The 25,021-nt window shown below is 40.2% G+C and overlaps 1 protein-coding gene and 1 pseudogene across 1 annotated transcript in view; both read right to left on the reverse strand.

Moving 5' to 3' along the window:
• The window catches only part of POF1B (POF1B actin binding protein), a 136,747-nt gene that overhangs the window by 75,589 nt on the left and 36,137 nt on the right, over positions 1 to 25,021 (reverse strand). Inside the window, exon 4 of the mRNA XM_075538392.1 lies at positions 282 to 383. Within this exon, the coding sequence (XP_075394507.1) occupies positions 282 to 383 (102 nt within the window). The remainder of the gene's footprint in view (positions 1 to 281; positions 384 to 25,021) is intronic.
• LOC142434912 (E3 ubiquitin-protein ligase RLIM pseudogene) lies at positions 12,890 to 14,704 on the reverse strand (annotated as a pseudogene).

Raw genomic sequence — 25,021 nt, forward strand, 5'->3', positions numbered from 1 at the left:
GTTGATATAAAAATAATTAGGATAAAATTGTAGTTTAAAACAAGAAAATGATTGAGGATATTTTCCTTAAATTCAGATTCTATCGTTAGGTTGATGTGACATCACAGATTGTTCTTTCAGTTTTTCTTTCATTAAAATGGGGAAACAACATTACATGATGGTAGTGCCTGGCAGTCGGCAATCCTGGCACTTCAAAGCTGAGTGTCCTTTGAGTTCTATTAAAACATCAGAATTAAATTATATATTTTAAAAGTAATAATTTTAAAAGAACTATTACTTACCTGATCTGTATTTAGCTTCTCCACTTTTCTTATTGTTTTTTCATAAATAACATTGTTTCCTGGAAAGAAATGACTTCCTCTTGTGAATGATGACACTGGTTCCTGGAAAGACAGTATTTTTCTTTGAAAGATGCATTTTTAGTAGAACCTTAATTTAAGCAAGCATCCAGTATTCAATGGAGGCAGAGAAATATTAATGGACATTCTACGTTCTCAAACAGGACAACATGCAGCCCCCCACTGCATTTAACTTGGGGGTGGGGGCAGACTGGAAGAGTGTGGGAAAGATAATCTCATTGTCTCTTCAGAAGGCCAAATATGAGTTTTGTCTGAGGTAGAGCGGCATGAGATCAAGCTCACTTAAATTGGACCCATTGATAGGTTTTGTTCTATGCAAAAACATTACTTTAAAATGCGAAATAAACAGAACTCAGCAACAGTGAGCCATATAAGAGGTAAAACTATATGAATGCCACCCCCACCCTGAAACTCAAATTGAGTGTCCCTGAAGTACACAGTCCGATATGAGGTTGAAATTAAAGCAAAGAGTCTTCGTACTGTGTATGTTTTCAATGAGAACAGGACAAAGTAGGTGCTTTAAGAGTCATTGTAGCTCCATATAATCAACTGTAGTGGTGCAAGAACAACCAAATGCTTGAAGTCAAATCAAGTTCTATTGCGTTCAAATTCTAATAAAATGCTTGAACCCAAATCTAGTGATATTGCGTTCAAATTCTAATAAAGGTGGATTAATGAAATGTTCGTATGATGCGTGTGTAAAACAAACAAGTCAATAACTATAAGGAGGACTGGTGTACATTGGTTACTTTCTTGGCTGCTAACCAAAAGGTCAGCAGTAGAATCCACCAGGTGCTTCACTGTAGAGAGATGTGGCAGTCTGCTTCATAAACATTACGGTTTGGCAAACCCTATGGGGCATTTCAACTCTGTCCTAGAGATTTACTCTGAATTGGAATGGACTACACAGAGAGAAATTTGTTTGTTAAGCAACACTATTTAGCTAAATGATGAATTAGTAAATCTAAGTATTTAAAAAAATCCCCTTAGATGCTATTTGTTTGTTTTCATTTTAAAAAGTCATTGGTAGTTATTCTAAATCATTTTACACAGGTTCAAGGGTTTATTACGCACAAAGTATTCTGCTAAATGTTACTAGACTTATAAACACAAATCAGACCTAAATCTTACTAGAAGCATTTGATACTAATCAATGGTCAGCAATTATGGCCAGAAGCCTGTTTTTGGTACTGCCTTCAAGAAATGATGGTTTTTAAAGGACTGTAATTGAAAGAAAAAAAAGACACTGAATATGATAGAGAAACTGTATATTTATTCTCTATCCTTTTATTTTTTAAAAGCCAGTTTCCAGTCTAAATACTATAGGAATACAAACACCTATAGAACAACCTGGCAAGTGATATGTGCTACAATAAGAACAGAGAAAGAATTCAGATGGCAATAAGTTTTTGTTATGATACAATTCTATGTCTGATTCATGTTTTTATTCTGAGAAAAATGATATAAGTCCATAGTGCACGGTAAGACTTTAATATGTGTTAAGTAATTGAAAAACCTACAAAAGGTGCTCTTTTATAAAAGTCATTATATTGGTACTTCATCCATATACCATAAAATTCAATAGTTCAATCATATCAAGAAGAGCAGTACAATCATTATCACAATCCATATTAGAATGATTTCTTCTTCCTATACTCATTGTTAGTCATGTAATGATTTTCTAATTGTGGCAAAACATATACAACAAAACATTCTCCAATTGAACAATCTCCACATGTACAATTCAGTGACCTTGAATTGTACAATATTCTCTAGGTGTTAGACGATCGTTATCGATATCCTTTTCCACAGTATTCCACCACCATTGTATAAAACCAATGCCCCTTCCAAAAAAATCTTCCTCCCTCACCCATGCATAGTAGCCATTGCTCAAATTTGGTTTCTTTTTTTTAGTAGTTTTGTTTATATAATATTCACATATCATACACGTCCAAAGTTAGACGGCTTTTAAAAAGAGTTGTAGACATACCCTCACAGAAGGTTCCCAAGGAAGGGATGAGTCAACCAGGGTGCAATATAGCACCGATGAAACACACAATATTCCTCTGGTTCTTTGAGGCTTCTCACCCGCCCACTATCATGACCCCAGTCCTGCCTTTCAGTCCTGGATAGACCGGAGCATGTACATGGTTCAGATAAGAGCTCACGACACACAGAATCCAGGTTAGATAACCCCCTCAGGAATAGGAGGGTAGGGCAAAGGTGGGGGGAGGAGAGGAGGAAGGGGGAGCCTATAGCAATGATTGATGCATAACACACACACACACCTGCCCCAAGGGGGATGAACAACTGAAATGGGGTGAAGGGAGAAAGCGATCGGTGTAAAATATGAAAATAATGATAATTTATCATTTATCTAGGGGTCATGAGGAGGGGAGGAGGAAAATAGGGAGGGAAAAAGGAGGAGCTGATAGCAAGAGCTCAAATAGAAAGTAAATGTTTAGAAAATGATGATGGCAACATATGTACTTGCTTGATACTATTGATGTATGGAATGGTAAATGATTAACAGATAATAAAATGAATTCGGGGGGAGGAGCTTTATATAAAAGAGCAATTATATATTAACAAAACACCCCAGCCCAGTACCGATCAAGTCCCTAAGTCCGAAATTAGCCCCTATGTCCAATACAGTCTGTAAGCTCCTCTTCAGACTCATGCAACACATGCAATGACACTGAGTGCAGGAAGATCACAGGCCAGTGGGTAGAGAGTTTGGGGGATCCAGTGGCGGTGGAAGCATCTCTCCATGTGGCTCCTCCAGCTCCAGGGCTCTGGTTCCATCAAGGGTCTTCCTGTGGCTTGTCAGCAGGAAGGCAAGCAGAGAGTGGTCTCCTGCCTCTAGGGAGGAAGGCAGTAGTTCCCAGAACCCTCAGGAGAAGGCCATCCCCACACGGAGGCCTCACTGGCTGTGGCCTGATTGACAAGCGAGACGCCACCCCTTTGCAAGGTGAAAGGAGATTATCTAACTACCACAGATGCCAACGCGGCCATTTGGATGTGGTGTCAATCTAAGAGCCCAGAATGCTTCGGGGAAAGGTTGGTGAGAGAGAAACACCTCCCTCGGAAGTCTAGAGACCTACATGGAAGGTATGTTGAGAAACAACAGCTTTATGTTTTGATACTTCTGCTTAATAATGTTTCTGTGTTTTTGTAGCAATACTTTGTAAACTTACCATGGTATTTATAGCACATACAAATTTGTATGCTTATGTCCATGTACATGGTAGGGCATACAAGTGAAAAGTTATGCAAACTTCTCAGCAATAAGCAAACACCTTGATGGAATGAATATCTATCTGGGTTTGGTGGCTTAGGAACACAGTCTCAGGCGACATCTAAGCCAACTGGAAACTATAGTTCACCACAAACATGTCCCACAGTCTACTGTGGTGAGTGAGTCCCAAGGAGGGTCACAAAAACTGGTCAGCAGCTATTAAAATGCAACTTGTTGGTGTCTCCCCCTTAGAATGAAGGAGAGGGAACAAAATCCAAGACTCAAGGAAAGCATTAATAGAAGTTACAGACCATATCAATCATGGCTTTCACTACCCAGAGACCTTAAGAATTAGATGGTGCTTGATTACCACGCTGAAATGGAGCACAGAAGGTCCTGGGCAGAATGAAAGAAAAACACAAAACAAAATTCAGGATCATAAAAGCCCAGATTTACTGGTCTGCCAGAGGCTGTGGCCCTTAGTCCCCTTCAAACATGGAACTGGGACCGCTCCTGGGAACCACACTTCTTCCAAACAACTTCCCTGGAGTTTCTGAAATGGTAACTCTGTGCGGCAGTAGAAAGCCCACCTTCCTCCAGTGGAGCACCCGAGGGTTTGGAACTGCTGAAACAGACAGGCTATGAAGTGAGCAGTAACACTCGGGAGGGGCGAAGTCCTCAGGATATTTAACCAGGAGACCAAAAGGACAGCATTTGCCCCCAAACAAAGCCTAAAAGTCTGCAAGGGGGCAGGGCAGAAGGACAAATGGATACAGGGAACCCAGGGAGGAAGTAGGAAGACTGCGGTACAACAGAATACATTACAACTAATGTTACAAAACAAAATGGGGGTGGGGTGGGGTGGGGATTGCGCAATGGAAAATTACTTTGCTCTGTAAACTTTGACCCTAACCACAATTTGAAAAACTGTACACGATCATTGCCAGCATGTTATAATCCTCATTGATAAGGATTCACTCTTTCAGCGGAGTTCTGGTGGTATGGTGGGTTAGGCAATGGAGTCAGACCTACCAGCCACATCATGGGAGATGGAGGAGACTGTCTGGTCCCATAAGGATTTACAGTTAGGAAGCCCTATAGAGGGTGCTATGAGTCAAAATCAATTCAGTGCCAGTGGGGTTTGGGGGGTAGGCTATTCCTGCCATCTATTTTAAAGGAAGCCGATGTAGAATGTTGCTGTTGTTGTTAGGTGCCATTGAGTCAGTTGTGACACGCAGAGTGACCTTATACGCAACAGAACAAAACACTGCCCAGTCAAGCACCATCCTCGCAATTGTTCCTGTGCTTGAGCCGAATGTTGCAGCCACAATGGCAATCCATCTCCTTGAGGGCCTTCTGTCTTGCTGCCCCTCGTACAGAATGGTTTTATAGAAAAATAGCAGCAATACTCACAGACGTAGTACCGGTACTGAAAACGCCCAGCCCACGCAAGGCAGCAACTTCTCTCACTTCAACCCTCAGACACAATTCCCTTTCATGGCTGAGCAAGCAGCTTCAGGAACGTTAAGTCACTTGCTCAGATTCTCCAAGTTAGTAAGACATTGTGCTGAGATTCCAATAATTCATGGTCCTTGTGAACTCGAGTTGATAAACAGTGGCCTTTACTTATATGTTGGGCCAGGTCATTCTTAGTGGTGGGGAGCTGTCTTATGCAGTGTAGGATGTCAAGCAGCATCTGTGGCTTCTGCCGAGTAGCACCTGTGCCCCTACTTGAGAATACATTTTTTTAAAGCACGATTTAAGTTTTTATACTTTTATCATGCATATTAAAGCATTACAGATCAGGACACAATACAAAATAAAGATTTAGTAGTAAAGAAAGTAAACCAAAAGTTTCTACAGCAACTCTTGGTGTGATGGAAAGTAAATTTTCTAGATCTGTCCTCAGACTGTGATCTAAAGTAGGTCGTTACAAATGCAGACTTCTGATGGCAACATATGTATACATGTGCTCCACACAATTGATGTATGGAATGTTATAAGAGCTATAAGAGACCCTGATAAAATGATTTATAAAAACACGTTGTAAAATGCAGATTTCTAGGTTTCACCCCCAAATAAATCAGATTCAATAGGTCTTGGGTAGCCCAAGAATATGGATTTGAACATGCAACCCCAAGTGATTCTTCATAAACACTACAGTTTTAGAACTACTAGTCTACACGTAATTCATTTTGAGGGTTTTTTTTGAGGGGTAGGGGATATAATGTAAACTTGACCATTTTAACTATTTCAACTTTATGATTCAGTCATAATATTCATAATGTTGTACAACTGTTACCACTATTTAAAATTTTTTAATCACCCGAAAAACTATACCTATTAAGCAATAATTCTGGCTACATAAAACTTACAGATGATGCTCACTAAGTTTATTAAGGAAGCGAACAGGTTACAATTGAGGTGACAAATGCTCAGGATACAGTTGTTCAGTCAGGATAATCTCTTCTCTACCATACAGGCCTCTCTTTGACTCTCAACCACTTAGCCTGGCCTCTGCCTGACTTGAACAATGTTACAAAGCTCTTTGAGGGCTGTCAATAAATATCCAAAGGGCATACCACTCCATCATAAGCCTTAACCTGAAGGCTCAGTTCTAGCTTTGTGGGCCAGCAAACTCAGTTTCCCCAGTTAAGTGCCCAGAGGCATCACACTCCAAAGGCCAGGCTCCTGCCCCAAAGAACTGCACTGTATCTGCTCTATGGGTTAGGAAGTCCACCACTCTCTCTTGGTTCAGCTGTTTCTGCTACTGGCTCTTCTGCCACTCCTCTAGGGTTAAAGCTGTCTCCTGGATCAAGGAGGTTCAATGTGCAGAAATCTTGGGGGCCATACAAAGTGTTCTACTTCTGGCTTTTCTCTCTTGCTGTTAGCAAAACTTCCTCTCCTGAGATGGCTTCTTTTCTATCCAGCAGAATGTCAACAACAATTAACCCTGTTAGCAACCACTGATAGCTAAATTACATAATCCAATCGGTGTCTTTTTTAATTTTCAGAATTAATGCCTTTTTATTACCAGTATCTTTATTTTATTCTTGTAATCTTTTTATTAGGTCTCGTACAACTCTTATCACAATCCATACATACATCAATTGTGTCAAGCCCATTTGTACATTTGTTGCCATAATCGTTCTGAAAACATTTGCTTTCTACTTGAGGCCTTGGTATGAGTTCCTCATTTTTACCCTCCCTCCCTGCTCCCCCCTACCTCACAAACCCTCGATAATTTATAAACTATTATTATTTTGTCTTGTCTTACACTGTCCGACGTCTCCTTTCACCCACTTTTCTGTTGTCCATCCCCCAGGAAGAGATCCTTGTTTATCTTCAAGCCTTTAAGACCCCAGATGCTATATCTTTTGATAGCTGGGTATCACCAGCTTTCTTCACCACATTACCTTATGTACCCATTTATCTTCAGAGATCGTGTTGGGAAGGTAAGCATCATGGAATGCCAGTTTCATAGAACAAAGTGTTCTTGCATTGAGGGAGTGCTTGAGTGGAGGCCCAATGTCCATCTGCTATCTTAGTACTACACCTGTAAATATATGCACGTAGATCTATTTCCCCATCGTCATATATAAAGATATATACATACATACGTGCCTGTACTTATACCTCTATAAATGCCCTTTGCCTCCTAGTTCTTCCCTCTATTGTCTTTGACTTTCTTCTTGTCATGCTCAGTCTTCATTTGGGTTTCAGTAATTCTTCTCGGTTACATTGCCCTTGATCAAGCTCTACCAGGCCTCCTAAACCTTCCTCGCCACTGATTTTGGATAACTTGTTGTTCCCTTGTCCCTGGGTTTAACACTCACTTCCTCCTCCCCCCACCCTCTGCATCCCATGTCCCCCTGGAACCATCGGTCCCATTGTTTGCTCCTTCAGCTTGTTTATCCCAATCAGTATCTTACCCTACCTTTTCACCTAGACCCGTAAGGAAAACAAAGGTCGCTTTGGTGGGGGTAACAAAGGTTATAAATAGAAAAAATGCATTAAATAATTCAACGCATTGCAGAGAGTCAGGAGTTAGGAGGAAAATGGTTTATGTGGCTCCTTTTGGAAGTAGTTTATGTGGCTCCTTTGCTAAGGTACTAGAAGAACTAGATGTTGCTTACTACCATTATTGAATATTTTGATCAAGGACTCTACAGAATCTTGAATAAAAGGAAGAAAATGTACAACAGAATTTCAAATTCTTGTGGACTCTAGACTTTTCTACAGCCACTTCCTAGTTTCTAGAATCCCTGAAACTTTTGCCCTGAGATCATCTTTAAATCTTAAACCAAAAGTATACCTCGAAGTCTTCTTAATACCAAACAAATGACAACCTTGAGCATTGTGCTCTTTTAAAATGAACATGGGATTAAAATTATAACAGTAACTCAAAAGATTAACTAGAACATTAGGGACCAGTGAGTTTAAGTTAATGGCAAAGGATAAGAAGGATGAGAAAGGTTGTACACGCGGAGTAATGCGATCAATTTCACTCAATTGTACATGTACAAACGTGATCTGGTGTGTGTGTTCCTGTGTATATTCTCAACAAAGAACAGCAATTGATGTATATTCTCAGGAACAATGAAAAAAGTTGCATTTTTTTAATTACCAGAAAGTTCAAAAACTTGTCAACTTTGCAGAGGAGCATGATCTGATTTTCGAATACTCACCTACTGTCTTCTACATGACACTTTACAGACCTCCATCTCCTGTGGTTACCACAAAAGCCAAAGAAATGGGTATGTTTCCCACATTCTACTGATACGGAAAATGAGACTTTGAGGAACTGCTAATGGTCGGGGGGTTGGATTGAAGCACATGCCCAGTCCTGCGCCATTCTTTTGCTTGAGCCCATTGTTACAGCCATCGGATCAATCCATCTTGACGTGGGTCTTCTTTTTCACTAACTAACCCTGTGCATTACCAAGCATGATGTCCTTCTCTGGGGACTGGTTCTCTCCTGACACCATGGCCAACGTGTGTGAGACAAAGTCTCACCAAAGGACAAGTAACTTCCCTTCTACTATGGTGTAGTTAGTGGTTACAAGTTGGGCCGTGATCCGCATAATCAGCAGTTCACTATCAGCAGCAGCTCCACAGAAGAGAGTGGGCTTTGTGCTCCCATCCACAGCTACAGACTCAGAAATCCACGGGGGCTACGTATGAGTCAGCAGGGACTCACTCAATGGCAGTGTGTTATAAGGAGGAGGAGAAAACTCACCATTCATGGCAGAAACTCCTGCAAGTTTAGAGTCGAAACTTAGGATCAGTGGGTTTATGTTAATAGTGGAGGAATAACTCATACAAGGATAGTGAGAATTGTACAAATTGCATAATGTGATCCATGTCATTGAATTATACATGTAGAAATTGTAGCACTGATGTATATATTGCTATGCACACTTCAACAACAAACAGCGACACACAAAAAAACAGTACCTTAAAAAAAAACAAAACCCAAAGCATCAAGCATTGGATTGAAAAAACCCCCACAAAACAGCTAGTGTAAAACCAACCTTTGTGGTTTTGTGCAGAGTCCAGGCTTTAGTATCAGACCAGGGCTGGATTCTCAGCTCAGTTTCTTAGTTACCATGTTTTGACTAAGCCCAAACTTCCTTCTTCCTCTGTGCATTTTCTCATCTTTCAAATGAGGTTCCTACCTAACTCTGCAAGATTATGATAGTGGTTATAGGCCATGCATGTAGACCAAAGTGCCTGACAAGAGGATTCAATTGGTTCAGTAAGTAAGTCCACGTTCTAGTGAAAGCGTGGTCACAAGTACAATCAAATAAGCAGGGTAATCCTAAATTCAACACGAAACGCCTATGAAAAACTGTAGTGGCTTTTAATCAGATTCATTTAGGAGTGGTATCTTTTAAAAATATTCAGATTTTGAGTAAAGACATTAGTTTATCCTTTAAAGTCAAATCTACTATGGATTATAAACCAGGTTTTAAAATATACGCGAATGGCTTACAATTATTATAGATTTACACACCAACCGCAAAAAGCTAGTGATGGAGACTTTGAAGACGCCTACCTATATCTTCAGTTGGAAATTGGTCACATATGCAATCAAGATGTATTAATAATTATTTCTCATTGGAAAACAAAAGTTGGAAACAAAGAGGAAGGAATAGTAATTAGAAAATATGGACTTGATGGTAGAAATTAAGCTGGAGATCTTATGGTAGAATTTTGCAAATCCAATGACTGTTTGATAGCAAATACCATTTTTTCAACAATACAAAAGGTGACGATGCACATGGACTTCTCCAGATGGAATTCAAAGAAATCAAATTGATTACATCTGTGAGAAGAGAGGACAATATCAGCACATCAATACCAGCAGCTGATACCAGTCCAGGGGCTGACTGTGGAACAGATAACCAACTATACTTTTGTAACTTCAGGGTGAAGCTGAAGAAAATGAAACCAAGTCCAAAAGAGCCAAAATACTATCGTGAGTCTATCCCACCTGAATCTTGAAAACATCTCAAGGACAGATTTGATGCGCTGAAACTAATAACAGAAGACCTTATGAGCTGAGGGAGGACATGAAGAATATCATGCATGCAGAAAGCAAAAGGTCGCTAAAAAGACAGGAAGAAAACAATCAAAGTGGATGTCAGAAGAGACTGTGAAACTTGCTCCTAATCTTAAAATAGCTAAAGAAAATGGAAGAAAACATAAAGTCAAAGAGCTTAATTGAAAATTTCAAAGCGCAGCTCGAGAAGACAAAGTCAAATATTATAATGAAATGTGCAAAGACCTAGAATTAGAAAACCAAAAGGGAAGGACATTCTCAGCATGTCTTTAACTGGAAGTAAAGCAATAGCAGGCATTTACATAGTGTTTCTACTCTACCAAAGCTCTAGTGGTGTAAAGGTCCGTGGTTGAAACCCACAAGCTGCCCCAAGGGAGAAAAACATGGCCGTTGGCTTCCGTAAAGATGATAGTCCTAGAAAGGACACAGGACATCAGGTGACTAGGAGTTGGCATCACCTTGATGGCCGTGAGGGTTTTGAGTGTAAGGTCCTAGGAAGGCTGCTATGGACTGGAATAAACTCAAAGACAACGAGGTTGATGTGGTTTGATATGTTCGCGCCTTGGTGACATAGTGGTTAAGCATTGGGCAGTTAACCTCAAGGTCGGCATAGCAGTTCTTCTGGAATCCTTCCCATGTAAACATATTGTATAAATAAATAGATAGATCAACAAACAAACAAATTGTGCAGAGACCTAGACTTAGAAAACCAAGGGAGACATTGGTCAGTGTAAGACACGAAAAGAAATAAAAATTTATAAATTATCAAGGGCTCATGAGGGGGGGAGGAGTGGGAGGGAAAAAATGAGGAGCTGATTCCAAGGGCTCAAGTAGTAAGAAAACGTTTTGAGAATGATGCTGGCAACAGATGTACAAATGTGCTTGACACAATGGATGTATGTCTGGACTGTGAAAAGAGTTGTACGAGCCCCCAATAAAATGATTTTAAAAAGAAAAAAATAGTTCTACTATTAAAATAATGATAATCAAAGTCTTCAATAGATGTTTACAAAAAGGTCAATGCAAGATAATAATATTCTCATTCATTAATGGATAAAAAGACTATTTTTTTTACTTTTCCATACCCAAAGAATTTATTAAGAAGAAAGTAATTCAAAGGAACTCTACATTTTTTAAAGCGGTTATAAAATGAGATTATCACCTCAAAAGACTGTTTTATGCAAAGTCACTTAGGTTCCTTCGCAAATTTATTTTCGTGAAAAGGAACTGAAAACAGATTACAGCAAGGCTAGTTTTTTACTTTGACAATAAAATTACATGAACAAATGACAAACAATACTCTACACATGGATATAGAAGCAAACATGTCTGCTATGGAACATCGTGACCACACCCACAAGGACACGGAGATTCCACAGAGCACAGAGAATAAATATCACTACTAGGGTTCTAGTTAATACAGACTCGTATATGGGTTTATTCCAAACAAAACATGTTTAAACAGGTTTCTGTACTCCATAGATAGATGGCTGCGGGAAAGTGCTCTCAGGAATACAATAGTCTTAATCTCATTTAGGATCCCTTAAAGAAAAAGGGTCTATTTAAAATAGTGGCCCCCCCAAGGATTTGTTGGGTCTGTGTCAGTTAAATTCAAGGCAGAACTGTCCACTCTGAAGGGTATATGGAACCATTTTGGAAATTCCAATGGATAATCAATAGATTTTCTTGATAATCACAGGGGCTTATTAGAAGATTTCAGAAAACTGAAAAGTGTACTGATGAGATACAGACTAGGACAGCTGCGCCAATGAACCTGCGCATTCTTCCATGGCAGCAAGGGCTCTTTCATGAGAATTTTGTTGGGAAATCTTACCCCATCCACCCAACAATCATCTCCTTGTCCCCTTCAGACTTATTCCTGTTCCCCAAACCTGAAGAACATTCAAGAGGAACAACACTTGTGTTCCTGAGAGATGCTGTTAGTCTGGGTTGACTAGAGAAACAAATTCATAGACACTCATATGTGTATAAGAAAGAGTTCATCTGTAGACAATTGGACGTCCCCTCACAGAGGGGTCATAGAGAAGAGATGAGTCAGTCAGGGTACAGCACAGCACCTTTGAAACATATAACTTTCCTCTAGCCCGTTGGTGCTTCCTTCACCCCACTATCATGCCCTCAATTCTACCTTGCAAATTCGATTACCCCAGAGCATGCACACTGCTACAGAAAAGAGCCCGCAACACACGGAATCCAGGATAGTTAAACCTCTCAGGGCCAACAAGGAGAGTAGAGATACCAGGAGGATTAGAGGAGGGTGTAGGGAGAAAGGGGGAATCGATCACAAGGATCAACCTAGAACCCCATCCCAGGGGGATGAATAACGGAAAAGTGGGTGAGGGGCGACAGAGGATGATGTAAGATAAGGAAAACAATCTATAACTTCTCAAGGATTCTTGAGGGAGGGCAGGTGGGGGTGGGAGGGGGAAAAATGGGGAGCTGATATCAGGGGCTAAAGTGAGAAGAGAATGCTTTGAAAATGATGATGGCAGGGTATGTGCAAAATATATATAAAAAGAATTTTTTGCTTTTCAAATATTTTTATTTTATTTTGCAAGACAAGTTGAAGACAATAATCCATTCAGCGAGGAATGAGTCAATTCTGGTTGGTCCTTTATATTTACGCATCACTGAAAACGTGGACATAAAGTAGATGATTTGTCTGCCCATCGCTACACCAGGTATACAGCTGAGTTCGGGTCTTAATTACACTGCACTTTCTCTGTTACCATAAGTTAAGATGGCACTCCGGCACACAGGGCAGGTGGAATTCTCAGTTAACCAGCGGTCGATGCAGTGAACGTGGTACTCATGGGAGCAAGGTAGTTTACGTAGCTTGTTGCCTTGTGCGTACTCTGCCATGCAAATACTGCAGGTCTTTAACCCATCGCTTTCTTGAAAAGTTCTCATCTCAAGGTCGTCAATTTGCTCCCTGGAGAGACCTCTAGGCTGCTCATCTTCATCCAGCTCGTTTAAAAAGAAAATCTGTGCCAGCTCAGGCAAGGTCAGGGAGGCACTTTCATCAAATGTTATGGGGGCCCTCCATCGGCCCTCTCGCCTGGCACCTGATGTCGAGCTTCCTTCGCTGTTGCCCTCAAACACCTCCGAGCTCGTTTCTGAAAGTTCGCCAGGAAAACTGAAAGCAGGGCTTAAATTGGCAGGTGAGTCAGAATGACCACGACCACCGGATAGCTCTCTCCCAACCCGAGAGTCTGCTCTTTCCAAAGTTCCTATTAGGATTGCGCCCCCAGGCTCAGAATCATTGGACACAATAAAGTAGCTTTGCTCACCCAAAGCTGTTAGTACCTGTATTAAAACGGCGTCGATGGCAAGAGACGGAGTTTCACCTAAGCCAGGATTTAAACTTCTATGAACATGAATTCTGATGGTTCTCCCATCCGCTCGTTGAGAACGAGAAAACATGCGCCTAAGCCCTCCTCTTTCCCTTTCGGAAGGGACAGTGTCGTTTAGAGTCCGTGACCTCGATCGGGTTCTGCTAGCTATGCTGTCTGTTTGGAGGTCCTCGCCTGGACGAACATTTCTTACTTGACGATCTAGGACAACAGTAGGTGGTCTCTGTCCCGGTCCTATAGATGCACGATGGCCAGTGGTGGCCGGAGCTGGTCCTTGAGGTGCATTTCGTGTCCCAGAGCCGTCAAAAAGACCCCTGCTCAGCAACTCAGGCCCAGCTATTTGGTGTCTCAATGTCATGTGATGACGGGCCCTAGACTGTCCTTGAGTCTCATTTACTAAAGGATGTTCAGCAGTTTGAGATGACATACGACGATGAGATGATCTCGGTGGACTTACTCCCATTGGGTGCAGAGGGGACCGACTCCTTTCCGCTCTTGAGCTGGGTGTCCGGTGACGAGGGCTTCTGCGCCTGGCTCTTGTGTGACTTCTAGCAGGTGGGCCCTCTCCGGCGAATGCTTCAGCTGCACGTCGTACCATTCTGGACGGCCCTGCAGATGTCGATGCAGGCCGTGGATCTTCCACTTGCCGCTGGCTGTTGTTTTCCATGTTTCCCCGACGAGTGCGTCTGGAAGATGGCTCGTTTTCATTCTCTGGATTCCGGCTCCCGTTATTACGGTGAACATTGCGCTCTAACCAGTATCCAAAGTGATCCCTGTTGGGACTGGTCCTGCGCACTGCTCTCCGGGCCTGGTTTCTTCTTTGCCCACTTCGTGCTCGGTTTCCAGGTAGGCTGATGGAGTTCAGCCATTCTATGGTAGAGGCACTGATGGATTCGTCATCGGAAGAGTCTCCACCCCTACTTCCAACTGAGTCGGGCGGCGGCGGTCCCTCCTCAAGCAGTTGTAGTCTTCGCAGCAGCTCTTCTGCCGAGCTTTCGCCTGGGATGCCCAGCAAGTTGTGATCCCTCATGAGTCTGTAATTGTCGTGGCTCAGGTTATTTACAAATTGATAGAAGGCTTCTTCGCGAACTAGCCGTTCCACGTGACTTCTGTGCTGTGCGGAAGCCTGGTCACCGTTTCTTTCATCGTTGGAATCCCAATGCTCCATCTTGTAGAACAAGTGGAAAATTATCTGACTGTTATGACATAGTATTGAAATACAAGAAATTGGATTTTAAATTTGCTGTATGCGTCTACCTTGATTTCAACATTAGGATCCAACTGGGTTCGGCGCCGCCTCGGTTCCTGGCGCCTCCCCGGCAGCTGTTCTGAAGCCTGCCTCCCGGGAGTCCCCGGCTGAGCACCCACCTCTAGCGCAGCCGGCGCTGACTCACAAACGTTGCTCAGGCAGCCAACACCTTCCCCACTGTGACCAAGCAGGGTCGGGGAAACGGTTGTCATGACAGCAAGTGAAGCATTTATAATTTATCAAGGGGTCATGGGGGGAGGGGGGAGGGAGGCAAAAAGGAGCAGATACCAAGGGCTCAAATAGAAAGTAAATGTTGAGAAAATGATGATATGTGTACAAATATGCTTGATACAATTGATGTATGGAATGCTATAAGACCTGTAAGAGCCCCCAATAAAATGATTAAAAATAAACAGTTGTATATACCGTACATCATCACAATCAGTTCTAATGCTCCCTCCCCCATTCATTGTTTACTCCCCAGTTCCCTTCACACTCCCCACCTCATCTTCCCTGATAACCCATTGCATCAATTATTGTCTCTATGCATCCATTCCTTCTGTGCTTCGTAAACAAGGAAGGCTAAAAACAATACAAACAAAATGAAACAGAAAGAAGAAAATAATAATAATAATATAACAATAAAAATAAAGAGTAAGAAAGAAGAGACCGCCAATAACATTTTAAAAGCTGGAGAAGAAATTTATATCATGGAACAAGCGAGAAATATTTGAGCTTAGAGAAAATTCATATTGGGTGAAGAGAGAGGTCAACTGACCAAGTATCAGGTTATACCATGGTTCTAGCTACCATAATCAAGTTTATAATAATCTCTGTACGATAGTAAGGCTGTTCAAGTCTCTTGGCTATGGCTAGCGGGGATCGTCCAGAGGCTTAATCTAAATAGATACTCTGCTGATGGATTTTTAGCTCCCACTGTACTCCACAGCTTTTTACAAATTAGGTGTCCACAATTTAAGCTCTGGTACTTTTTCCTTCATCATATTTGGATTTTGTTATCATCTAACGATGCTCTTTATATAAACAAAACACGCTAATGGAGCACTCTGGTATAAATATCTAGCGCACAGTTTAAACCTGATTTGGAACTGAGTAGTAAGTTCAAGGCTGCAGATCTAGATCTCTAATTAAACCCATGCAGTCACTGAGAAAGCAGAACCAGAGCTAAAACTGGACAAATCTCAACAGGTATGAGAATGAAAAGAGCAAAATCTCATAGAAATAAAGAAAGAAGAGACATTTTTAGGCAGCAATAGTAAGTTAAAGATATAAAATGCTTTGGAAAAGTCAAAATACGAATTAAAAAGTGGATTTAGATTTGGACTACTACAAATTTATTGGATTCGAGTACTAAGAGCTATGGAGGCAGGTCTGATGGAGGTTGGTGGGGGAGATGGAGTCATGCACCATGGATTTAGTTGTGCCTCCATCATCTTGCTGTGAACTTAAGTAAGCCGTTTAACTTCTCTGAGACAGTTTCCTTACTACAGAGATAGTAATGCAATAAAGTTAGTAATTGTCCCTAATCTGTCATTTATAATGTATAAATGACACTAGTTTATTAAATTATATAGTATTGTACTATTTAAAAACTATACTTTCTTTAAAACTATTTATGAGAATTGTATTAGAATTTGTCTATGATGTTATTGTATAAAGATGTACAATAACAGGCTTACTGAGGGCAAAATGTTTACCCATCTTGAATCTCCACAAGTAAATGAGATCCTCGAGTACAAAAGGATAATATGAACCTATATCTTAAAAAAATAAGTGCAAGGGACCTCTTTAAAAAAAACAAGCCACAACAAAAATCCCATTGTCCTCAATTTAATTCTGACTTATAGTCATCTTAATACGGCATTTCTGACACTGTAAATCTTTAAGGGAACAAACAGTCTCATCGTTCTTCCTGGTAGAGGCTAGTAGGTTTTGAACCACTGACTTAGTGATTAGCACCACGAGGACTCCTTAGAGGAGAAAAGCCATTTAGAAAAAGTATGAAATGTTATTCTTTTTGAGACAGTTTATTATAATTCATTTAGGAAGAAAAAACAATTGAAATACTAAAAATGTTGTGATTGAAAATACGCTCAGGTTTTCCCCTCTAGTATGTGTGCAATTTAGATTTAAAATCTGAAATGACTTACTGAGAGAAAAGTTTAAACCTATCTTTTAAAAAAGTGAAACCAATTATGAGTAAATCATTCTGAATAAAAATAGGCCACCAGAAAAAAATTAGTCAGAAGCTGCGGATTTCTAAACAAGTAAACTGCAAGGCAATTTTACTATTTTGGCAGATTCTTTTAAAAAAATATGTACATTTGAATTTTTGCCAGAGTTAAGCTAAAAATTAATAGGTGTTTCCAAAGAAAACAGATCTTATCATTTTAATTGTCAGTTTTAGTACCCCTGGCAGGAGTTCTAACATCTCACAAAGTATATAATACCCACTATTCCCAGGCCACAAAGCTTTGCTGGAGAACATTAAAAGAAACAGAACCGACTTGATTTGGCTCAATACAAAAGCATGATATCGAACTTCAAATGGGACCTTCCACATGCATGGGTGTATTTGCACTCATCAAAGTCTATAACAATGGTTGAACATCTTTTTAATTTTCGATGACCCCCTATGTGCATGTCCCTTCATTTACTGAGGAAGAAAAAGTAGTCGGTTCTATGATTTCTATCTGTTTTCTTTCACACCTCAACAGTTTTCTCTAGTTTCTATTCCTTACAACACATTGTGGTAAAAATGTACTTCTCTGTTTTTTTCCCTGAGTTCAACTTTGATATGTGAACCTCATCCCACTCTCCCTCTTTCTATAGCTTATCCCACTTATCACCTTTCTCTGTGGTTTTCCTTATTATTGGTTCTTTCCCTGTGACTCTAACTCTCTCAGGATTCTAAGATGCAGATTTCTCCTTTAACTAGCATTTCTTTTCTTCTTCATTGACCAATGTACTTTCAGAACACTCTTCACTCAGTACTTCCACTGACCCACGTAGTAAGCCCTTTCATCTGGATCTTACCTCCACAAGCATACTGAAACAGCTCTCTCAAATAGTATCACTGATCTATTAATAAGCACTTTATTCTATTTTTTTGGTATTTACTTCAATGACACTATGTTCACATGTTACTTTGACAGCACTGCTTCCAATGAAAATAGTTTCTTCCTTCTACTGCCTTCTCAAAGTCATAACCTCAACTTGCTTCATTGCCACTCAATGATCTCACTCATTTCCACAGCTTAAATGATGACTTTTAAAGGAATAACTTCTATGCCTCTATGTCAAATGTAAAATTTTACTTCTCTCGGTGACTTAAAAGTGGTGTTTCTTTTTAATCTTCCCTTATGTGTACCTTCACTGCTACTGGTTCTAATAGATTTCAAAAAAACTCCTTTCTCAGGCCACATTTTGCAGCATCATTTCTTAATCATTTAATTACTCTAGGGTACCAGGCTGAAAACAAACAAACAAACAACTTGTGTTATATTTGAGTTTTCTTCTTTTAATGTCCATGCCCAGTATTTAACAATTCTTGTCAAAATACTCTCTCAAAATAGCTCTCAAAACAAACAGACATAGGAAGTGGTGAGTTTGGAGTTAATGAAAACATGTTTCACAACAAAACACTTCCAACTCACTTGTATTGGACAAGTCATCAGGAGGGATCAATTGTTCAAGGAGCGCATCACCTGTGGTAAAGCAGGAGGCCAGTCAGGCAATGAGAATGGATCGCCACAGTAAGTGCTGAGAATGATGCAAGACCGCCTAATGCTTCGCTGTACATAAGGTTGTCATGAGTTGGAGCTGGCCCTTCATCAGTTACCATCATGTCATCATCGTTTGTAGATATGTCTTCTCTCCCTTTCTAAAACTGTAAATTCCTTTGATAGAGGAACTATGTATCATTTCCTTGTTGATATTTAAAATATGAGGGAGCACTCTCCCCAAAACTTGAAAAAAGCTCCGCTGGGTAGAGCTTTCATAGTGCATGTTTTCCCCACTAGCTGAACACAGCTCACAAGGACAGTGCTGTGGGAAAAGCTCAAGTGTACAACTTGTTTTGGACTTCTGTCAACTTCCCAAGCAGGCAAAAATGTCGACTCGGTGCACTTGGAGTTCATCACACCAGTGCAGACAGTTGATCGAGCTTTCTATTTAGAGGTTCTGGAAAGACTGCGTAACTGTGTGACAAAAAGGCAGACGGGGCACTGGCTTTGCCACAAAGACAATGCATCTGCTCAAGCAGCCATCTCGTGAACCAGTTTTCGGCAAATAAAAGCAGCATGATGCTCTTGCTCCATCCACCTAACTCATCTGACCTTGCTCTGTGCAACTTCATTTTGCTTCTGAATGAAGAGGGTCATGAAAGGACTGCGAGTTGATGAAGTTGACGAGGCGAAGAAAAGAATCAAGGGAGGTGCTGTCAGCCATCCAAACAGATGAGTTTGAAAAATGTTTCCAAGTATGGAAATACAGATTTAACAAATGTATTAAATGTTACGGAGAGTACTTTGAAGGCAATAAGGTTGTTTTGTTAAAAAAAATTAAGTACATAGCTTTGGGGAAAAATAATTCCGGATTTTGGGAGGTACCCCCTTGTACATTTGGTGCCCTATCTATACAGGAGCAAAACTGGAAAGAATGTACTCCTTCGGGACCTGTGTATTATTTATTTGACTGAAATTTGAGCCACAAGGGTAGGTTCATTTTCAGACCCCACCTCTCAGTCCGACAGTCTTGGGAGTTCCACAAGCCTCTATTGTATAACAAAGCTCAGAGGGACTAGGAAACACGGAGCAATGGAAATAGGAAACACAGGGAAAGAGTGAAATAAGTAATGCTACATTGTGGGGGTTGTAAATGTTTATTAACTGTTGAATGGAAACCTTTTTTGCTATCTAACCCTTTACTCAATTTACAATAAAAGGTTAAAATAACAATAATTCAACAAAAGTTAAATGTGCATTCATATGTACAGAAACAAAATAAAAGACGGATTAATATCAAAGTTTGTTGATAGAACAAAATTATTTCTTTCAATTCTGGCTCAAGTCATAAACCAGAATGCTTAAATTTTTGACTAAAATAAAAACATATGGAAAAAATGGGAGATCAGGAAAAAGACAAAAATAAAAAGGCTGAACAGAAATACCAGGAAAGTATAATGAGAGAAGTGGATTAACATGGATTTAATTACAGAGAGGAGCAGTGAAGATTAGACAAACTGAGAGGTTAAAGAAAACAGAATTGCCATTTAGGCAGCTAAACTTATTATAAATACTGTAATTGAACTAGAACTTTCTCCTGAGGGGTTTAAAAGAACAAAGAAAATACATACTGAGATAAATAAAATGGGTACCATACATAGACAAGATATTCAAGTTATTTTGCAAAACCAGTTAGATGATTTTGTCTACAAAGTATTCACTTCATTTTTTTTAACTCTCCATTAGTGGAAATACCCAAAAATTTTGAAATGGCTTCTTTTTCCTCTACCCTCTGCTGGCTGTTCTTTGGGAAATAAAAAACAACCATGTGCTTATTTGTACTTGAGTAAAGCCATAACAGTGAACTTTGACAGGGGCATATTCAATGTCAAAAATGCTGTAACCCTGCATATGTAGTTTAATTTCACTGTCTTTGCAACTATATAGAGTCAGGGATGTTGTGTGAGTCTCTTGATCCTAATTTACTTCATATTTTATTGTCCTTAATGTGAAGATAGCTCTCTCTCTCAGCTCTGAATTGCTCAATTTAAGTCCCAACTCTGTCACTTAGTAACTGGGTGTTTGGGGGCCGATTAAGAACTTCAATTTCAGAAAGGCTGCGTGACCTGGTTTTCGTCCTTGCTGTATCCCTAGCACTGGCACATAGCAAGTAATGAAAAAAATATTAATTGAATAAATGACTACATTTTACTGTGCTTCTGTTTTCTCATATTTTTAAAATACATCTGATAAGGTAAGTCGATTTTCTAACATGAAAGTAAATATTTATTCTTCCTTTTGCCCATGAACGAAAGATTATGGTTGCATTCAAAGTTACATAAAAAGCACTGGTGGCTGGAGAGTATGGCTGCCAGATAAGACGCATGGGGTTATCTCCTCAGCAACTGCTGCAGAGGCGCCACTAGGGGGGGATAGCCTGCCCTTCGCGGCAGCGAGAAAGGCCATTTAAAAGCCTAGTAGACCAAAGCTCCTTAAAGCGGGAGAGCAGCAATGCCTGCGGACAGGCTTCCCTTTAGCATTGACTGGCAGCACAAGTTCCTTCGGAGAGTCCTGCTCCACTCTAGCACTGCCAGTGTTCCCCGCACCGGAGGCAGCTCAACTAACCAAACTACCTTCCTTCCTGGCCTCTGGGGGCCCGAGATGGATAGCAAATCAGGTGGGCAGTTTGGTTTAGACATTTTCAGTACCCAAGCTACACTTTTGCCATTTTTTCCTTTCCTTCTTTCCTGCTTTGTTCTCAGGTGCCCCTCCACCTCCCCCACACAGCCCCTATGCACATACAATAGTACTAACAAAGGAGTAGGGAGGTTTTATTTTTTACTTCATTTCATCTTCTTCAGTTTTTGTACTTTTGTTCTATTATAATACTTTCATTACTTCTTTCTAGTTCCCTCTCTCTTCGTTCACTGGGACACCAAGCTCCTGAGAATGTCCATTCCCCCAGGTAGAAACAGGCAGTCTGTCAGGGTTATTTTTCTTGCTTTTCTCTCAGTGCAAGGACCTGTCAATAATCACACTGTCACAACAACAGAACTTCAACCTACACCCTCAAGTCATACCCAAGTTTCCTGTCTCTGTTTCTCTTCACTGCACATTCGTCTTCTTTTCTGCTTTGTGTTCTGGTGCCCTCCCATCACTTTCTGCTCTCTCTATTTTCCCTCATGATACATATTTCTATTAAACCTATTAATTCTGATTACCCCTCTTAAAATACAGTTTCTTATTATTCTTACAACTCTGCTGACCTATCCAGACAGCCATTTAGTATTACTATCAATTTTATTCTCTCTCATCCCCTCCCCACTTTCTCCTCTTACCCATCTATCTCCCTGTCGTAGTTACATAATCTGGTGTCAATTTGGGACTTGAGAGGATTAAGAGTGTAGGGGTAGAGTCTAGTCTGTCAATCAGGTCATAGCCAATGAGGCCTCTGTGTGGACAAGGCCTTCTCCTGAGAATTCTGGGAACTTATGTATTTTCCTCCTTGGAGGCGGAAGACACTTCTCTCTCTTGACCTATGGAGACTCTCTACTGGCCAGGCTGACTCCCTGCAAGACATCCCTGAGGAGAAGCCACATGGATCTACCCTGATGCAGCCCTGAATACTGGAGAAGCCATGTGGAGACCCCTGCCAGTGCTTGAATGCTTGCAACACCACTGGATCCACAAGACTCCCCACCCACTGGCCTGTGATCTACCTTCATTTGGTGTCATTGCATGTGTTTCATAAGTCAGAAGAGGACCATATAGACTGTTATCAGACATATGGGCGAAGATTTTCCTTACGGACTTGATCTGGACTGGGCTGGGATGTTTTCTCAGTATTCAACTGCTCTTGTATACACACATCTTTCTTATACACATATGTGTGTCCATGAGTTTGTTTCTCTAGTCTACGCTGACTAACATACTCTACATTTCACCACCATGTTTTCTGACCCCTATTAGATCTTCCCCACAACACTAGATAAAACCAACTACCCTACATCACTCAGCAAACCACTTATTACGAATAGCTCTACCACAATACAGAGGAAACAGCAATCAACCACAGTAAACCCCCACATCAAGAAAGACAAATGCAAACAACAAAAGCTCACCTAAACACAATGGAGTACTCTGAAAAATAGGCCTGGTAACTACGAGAAACAGAATTCGGAATCATGAAGTGAAGGTATTTTCAAGGGATGATGGGAATACTTATGAGAACCAATAAGGGCACCACAGGGGCCTTTATCCTTCCGGCTAAGGGAATTAACAAAGGACCCTGTGAAGCAAATTATGAACAAAGAACTCTGAGGATTGACTTGGAAAATACCTGAACCTTGTAGCTGGGCCCTAGTGAAAATGCTAGAGTCAGAGATATTTTTGAAACTTTTTCTGAGAAATTCTGATTTAGGACTATAATGGGAGACAAGCCTGGGATATTCTAAGACCTACTGACCCAGAGTAACAACCCAGATAAACCTAAAATGATTCATAAGGCCCAAGGAGTGACTGAGTAACTATTTAGAAAGTTGCTTGACTATCTGTAGTGCGGCAAACCCCTTCCATTTGAAAGTGTCATATAAGCACCGGAAACATCCCCTAGCCATGTCCTCATTTCAACTTGCGATAGGGGACACTCTGCTCCCAGAGATAAGAGTATCTCAACTATGATTCAGGTGTTCCCTCTCACCATGAGAGGAGGTCTGGCTTTGCCTCCAGAGTGAAGTATGCCTTATCGATGTCTAAGGTGGTCCTTTCTCATCTCAAGAGAGGGACTCACTTTATTCCGTTGGAAGTGACTCTATGCATAGTAAGGCTGTGGCTTAATTCTTTGCTGCTGCTGTGTGTGTGAGTTCAGTGAATCTCAGGACACTAATAAACCATAAGAGTTTGGAGCTAGCTGGTTCCCCCCTGGAAGACAGTCAGGGAACCAAAATTCACAAGAACAACAGAAGAAATTGAAAAACTAAAATCTTTGAACCAAAAGGAATCCATGAAGATAAACCATGAAATGACAGAATTAGGCGATATAGTAAAATATCTGAGTAACAGAATGAAATACAAGAGAAAATCAAACAACTGAACTCAAAATGACAATTAATGTGGCTACAATTGCTGAGAGAAACAACCAAAAACAAAGCAAAGGAATTTGAGAAAAGATTGAGACTTATGCGGGCCACTATCAGAAGAAACAACCCATGTCTCATCAAGATTGCAGAGCAAGAAGAAATTAAAACAGAAAGAAAGAAAATAGTATAAGAAATCATGGAAGAAACATTTCCCAACATCACAAAAGAGAAGAAAATAATTATTCAAAAGGTTGGAAAAATCCCAAATTTCAAGGAAAAGAAGAGAATGTTGAAGGTAGCTAGGGAAATAAAAGATCACCTACAAAGGAAAGCCAAGATGGATAAGCAAAAATCTGAACAAAATTCTTTCCAAAAGAATACAACATATCAAGCAAAAATATAAAAATTTATAATGACCAATGGAATTCATACCAAGGATAAAAGAATTTATCAACATTCAAAAAACAATCAATATGATCCACCATATAAACAAGGCAAAGAATGAACCACATGATCATATCAATAGATGAAGAAAAAACATTTGACAATATCCAACACACATATCTGATAAATAAACTCAGTAAAATTAGAATAAATGGGAAATGCATAAAGGCTATATACTAAAATCCAATGCTCAATACCAAGCTCAGAGAGGAAAACTGAAACTTCCCCTGAAAACGGGAGCTGGAAAGGCGGCCCTCTTTCACCACTCTTACTCAACCTTCTGCTGGAATTCTAAGCCAGAACAATTAGGCAACAGACGGAAATCAAGGGAATGCAAAAGGGCGATGAAATATAGCTCTCACTATTTGCAGACAATATTGTAGAGAACCCCAACAACTCCCCCAAAAGACAATTGGAAAAATTGTGGGCTTTAGCAAAGTAGTAGGATACAAGACTAACAAGTAGAAATCATTAGGATTTCTATACACAGCAACGAGAGCTCTGAAAGAGACATTAAAAAAAGATACCATTTTCAATAGCCAAACAAAAGGTGAAGTACTTAGGAATAAACCTAACCGAAGGACAAGTATACACCAAGACAAAGACTTCTGCTCTCAGGCAGTGGTAGAATTCAAATAATTTAACAATTGGTTCATTGCCCTCACGACAGTTTTAAGTATACAAAGATATATCAAAAAGTAGTTTTTAAATTTCATACAGTTAATATGTCAATAATAACAATGAAGAAGGTATGCAAAATCAGATTGTTATCAGAGTTTTAAAATCTAATGAAAATATTATTAAATAATACCTGAAAAAAACAACAAAATTGTTATCTAAGCTATTTCTAGATCACTTCTTGTGTGGTGTTGTCCCTTGTAATAGTCTTGGCGTTTATTTGAGCATCGTCGGCTGTGTGATTGACCCTTAACGTTCTTTTCACTGCAGGAGTAGGATCCCCTAACTTT

The sequence above is a fragment of the Tenrec ecaudatus genome, chromosome X, assembly GCF_050624435.1.
Source record: "Tenrec ecaudatus isolate mTenEca1 chromosome X, mTenEca1.hap1, whole genome shotgun sequence".
Taxonomy (NCBI): domain Eukaryota; kingdom Metazoa; phylum Chordata; class Mammalia; order Afrosoricida; family Tenrecidae; genus Tenrec; species Tenrec ecaudatus.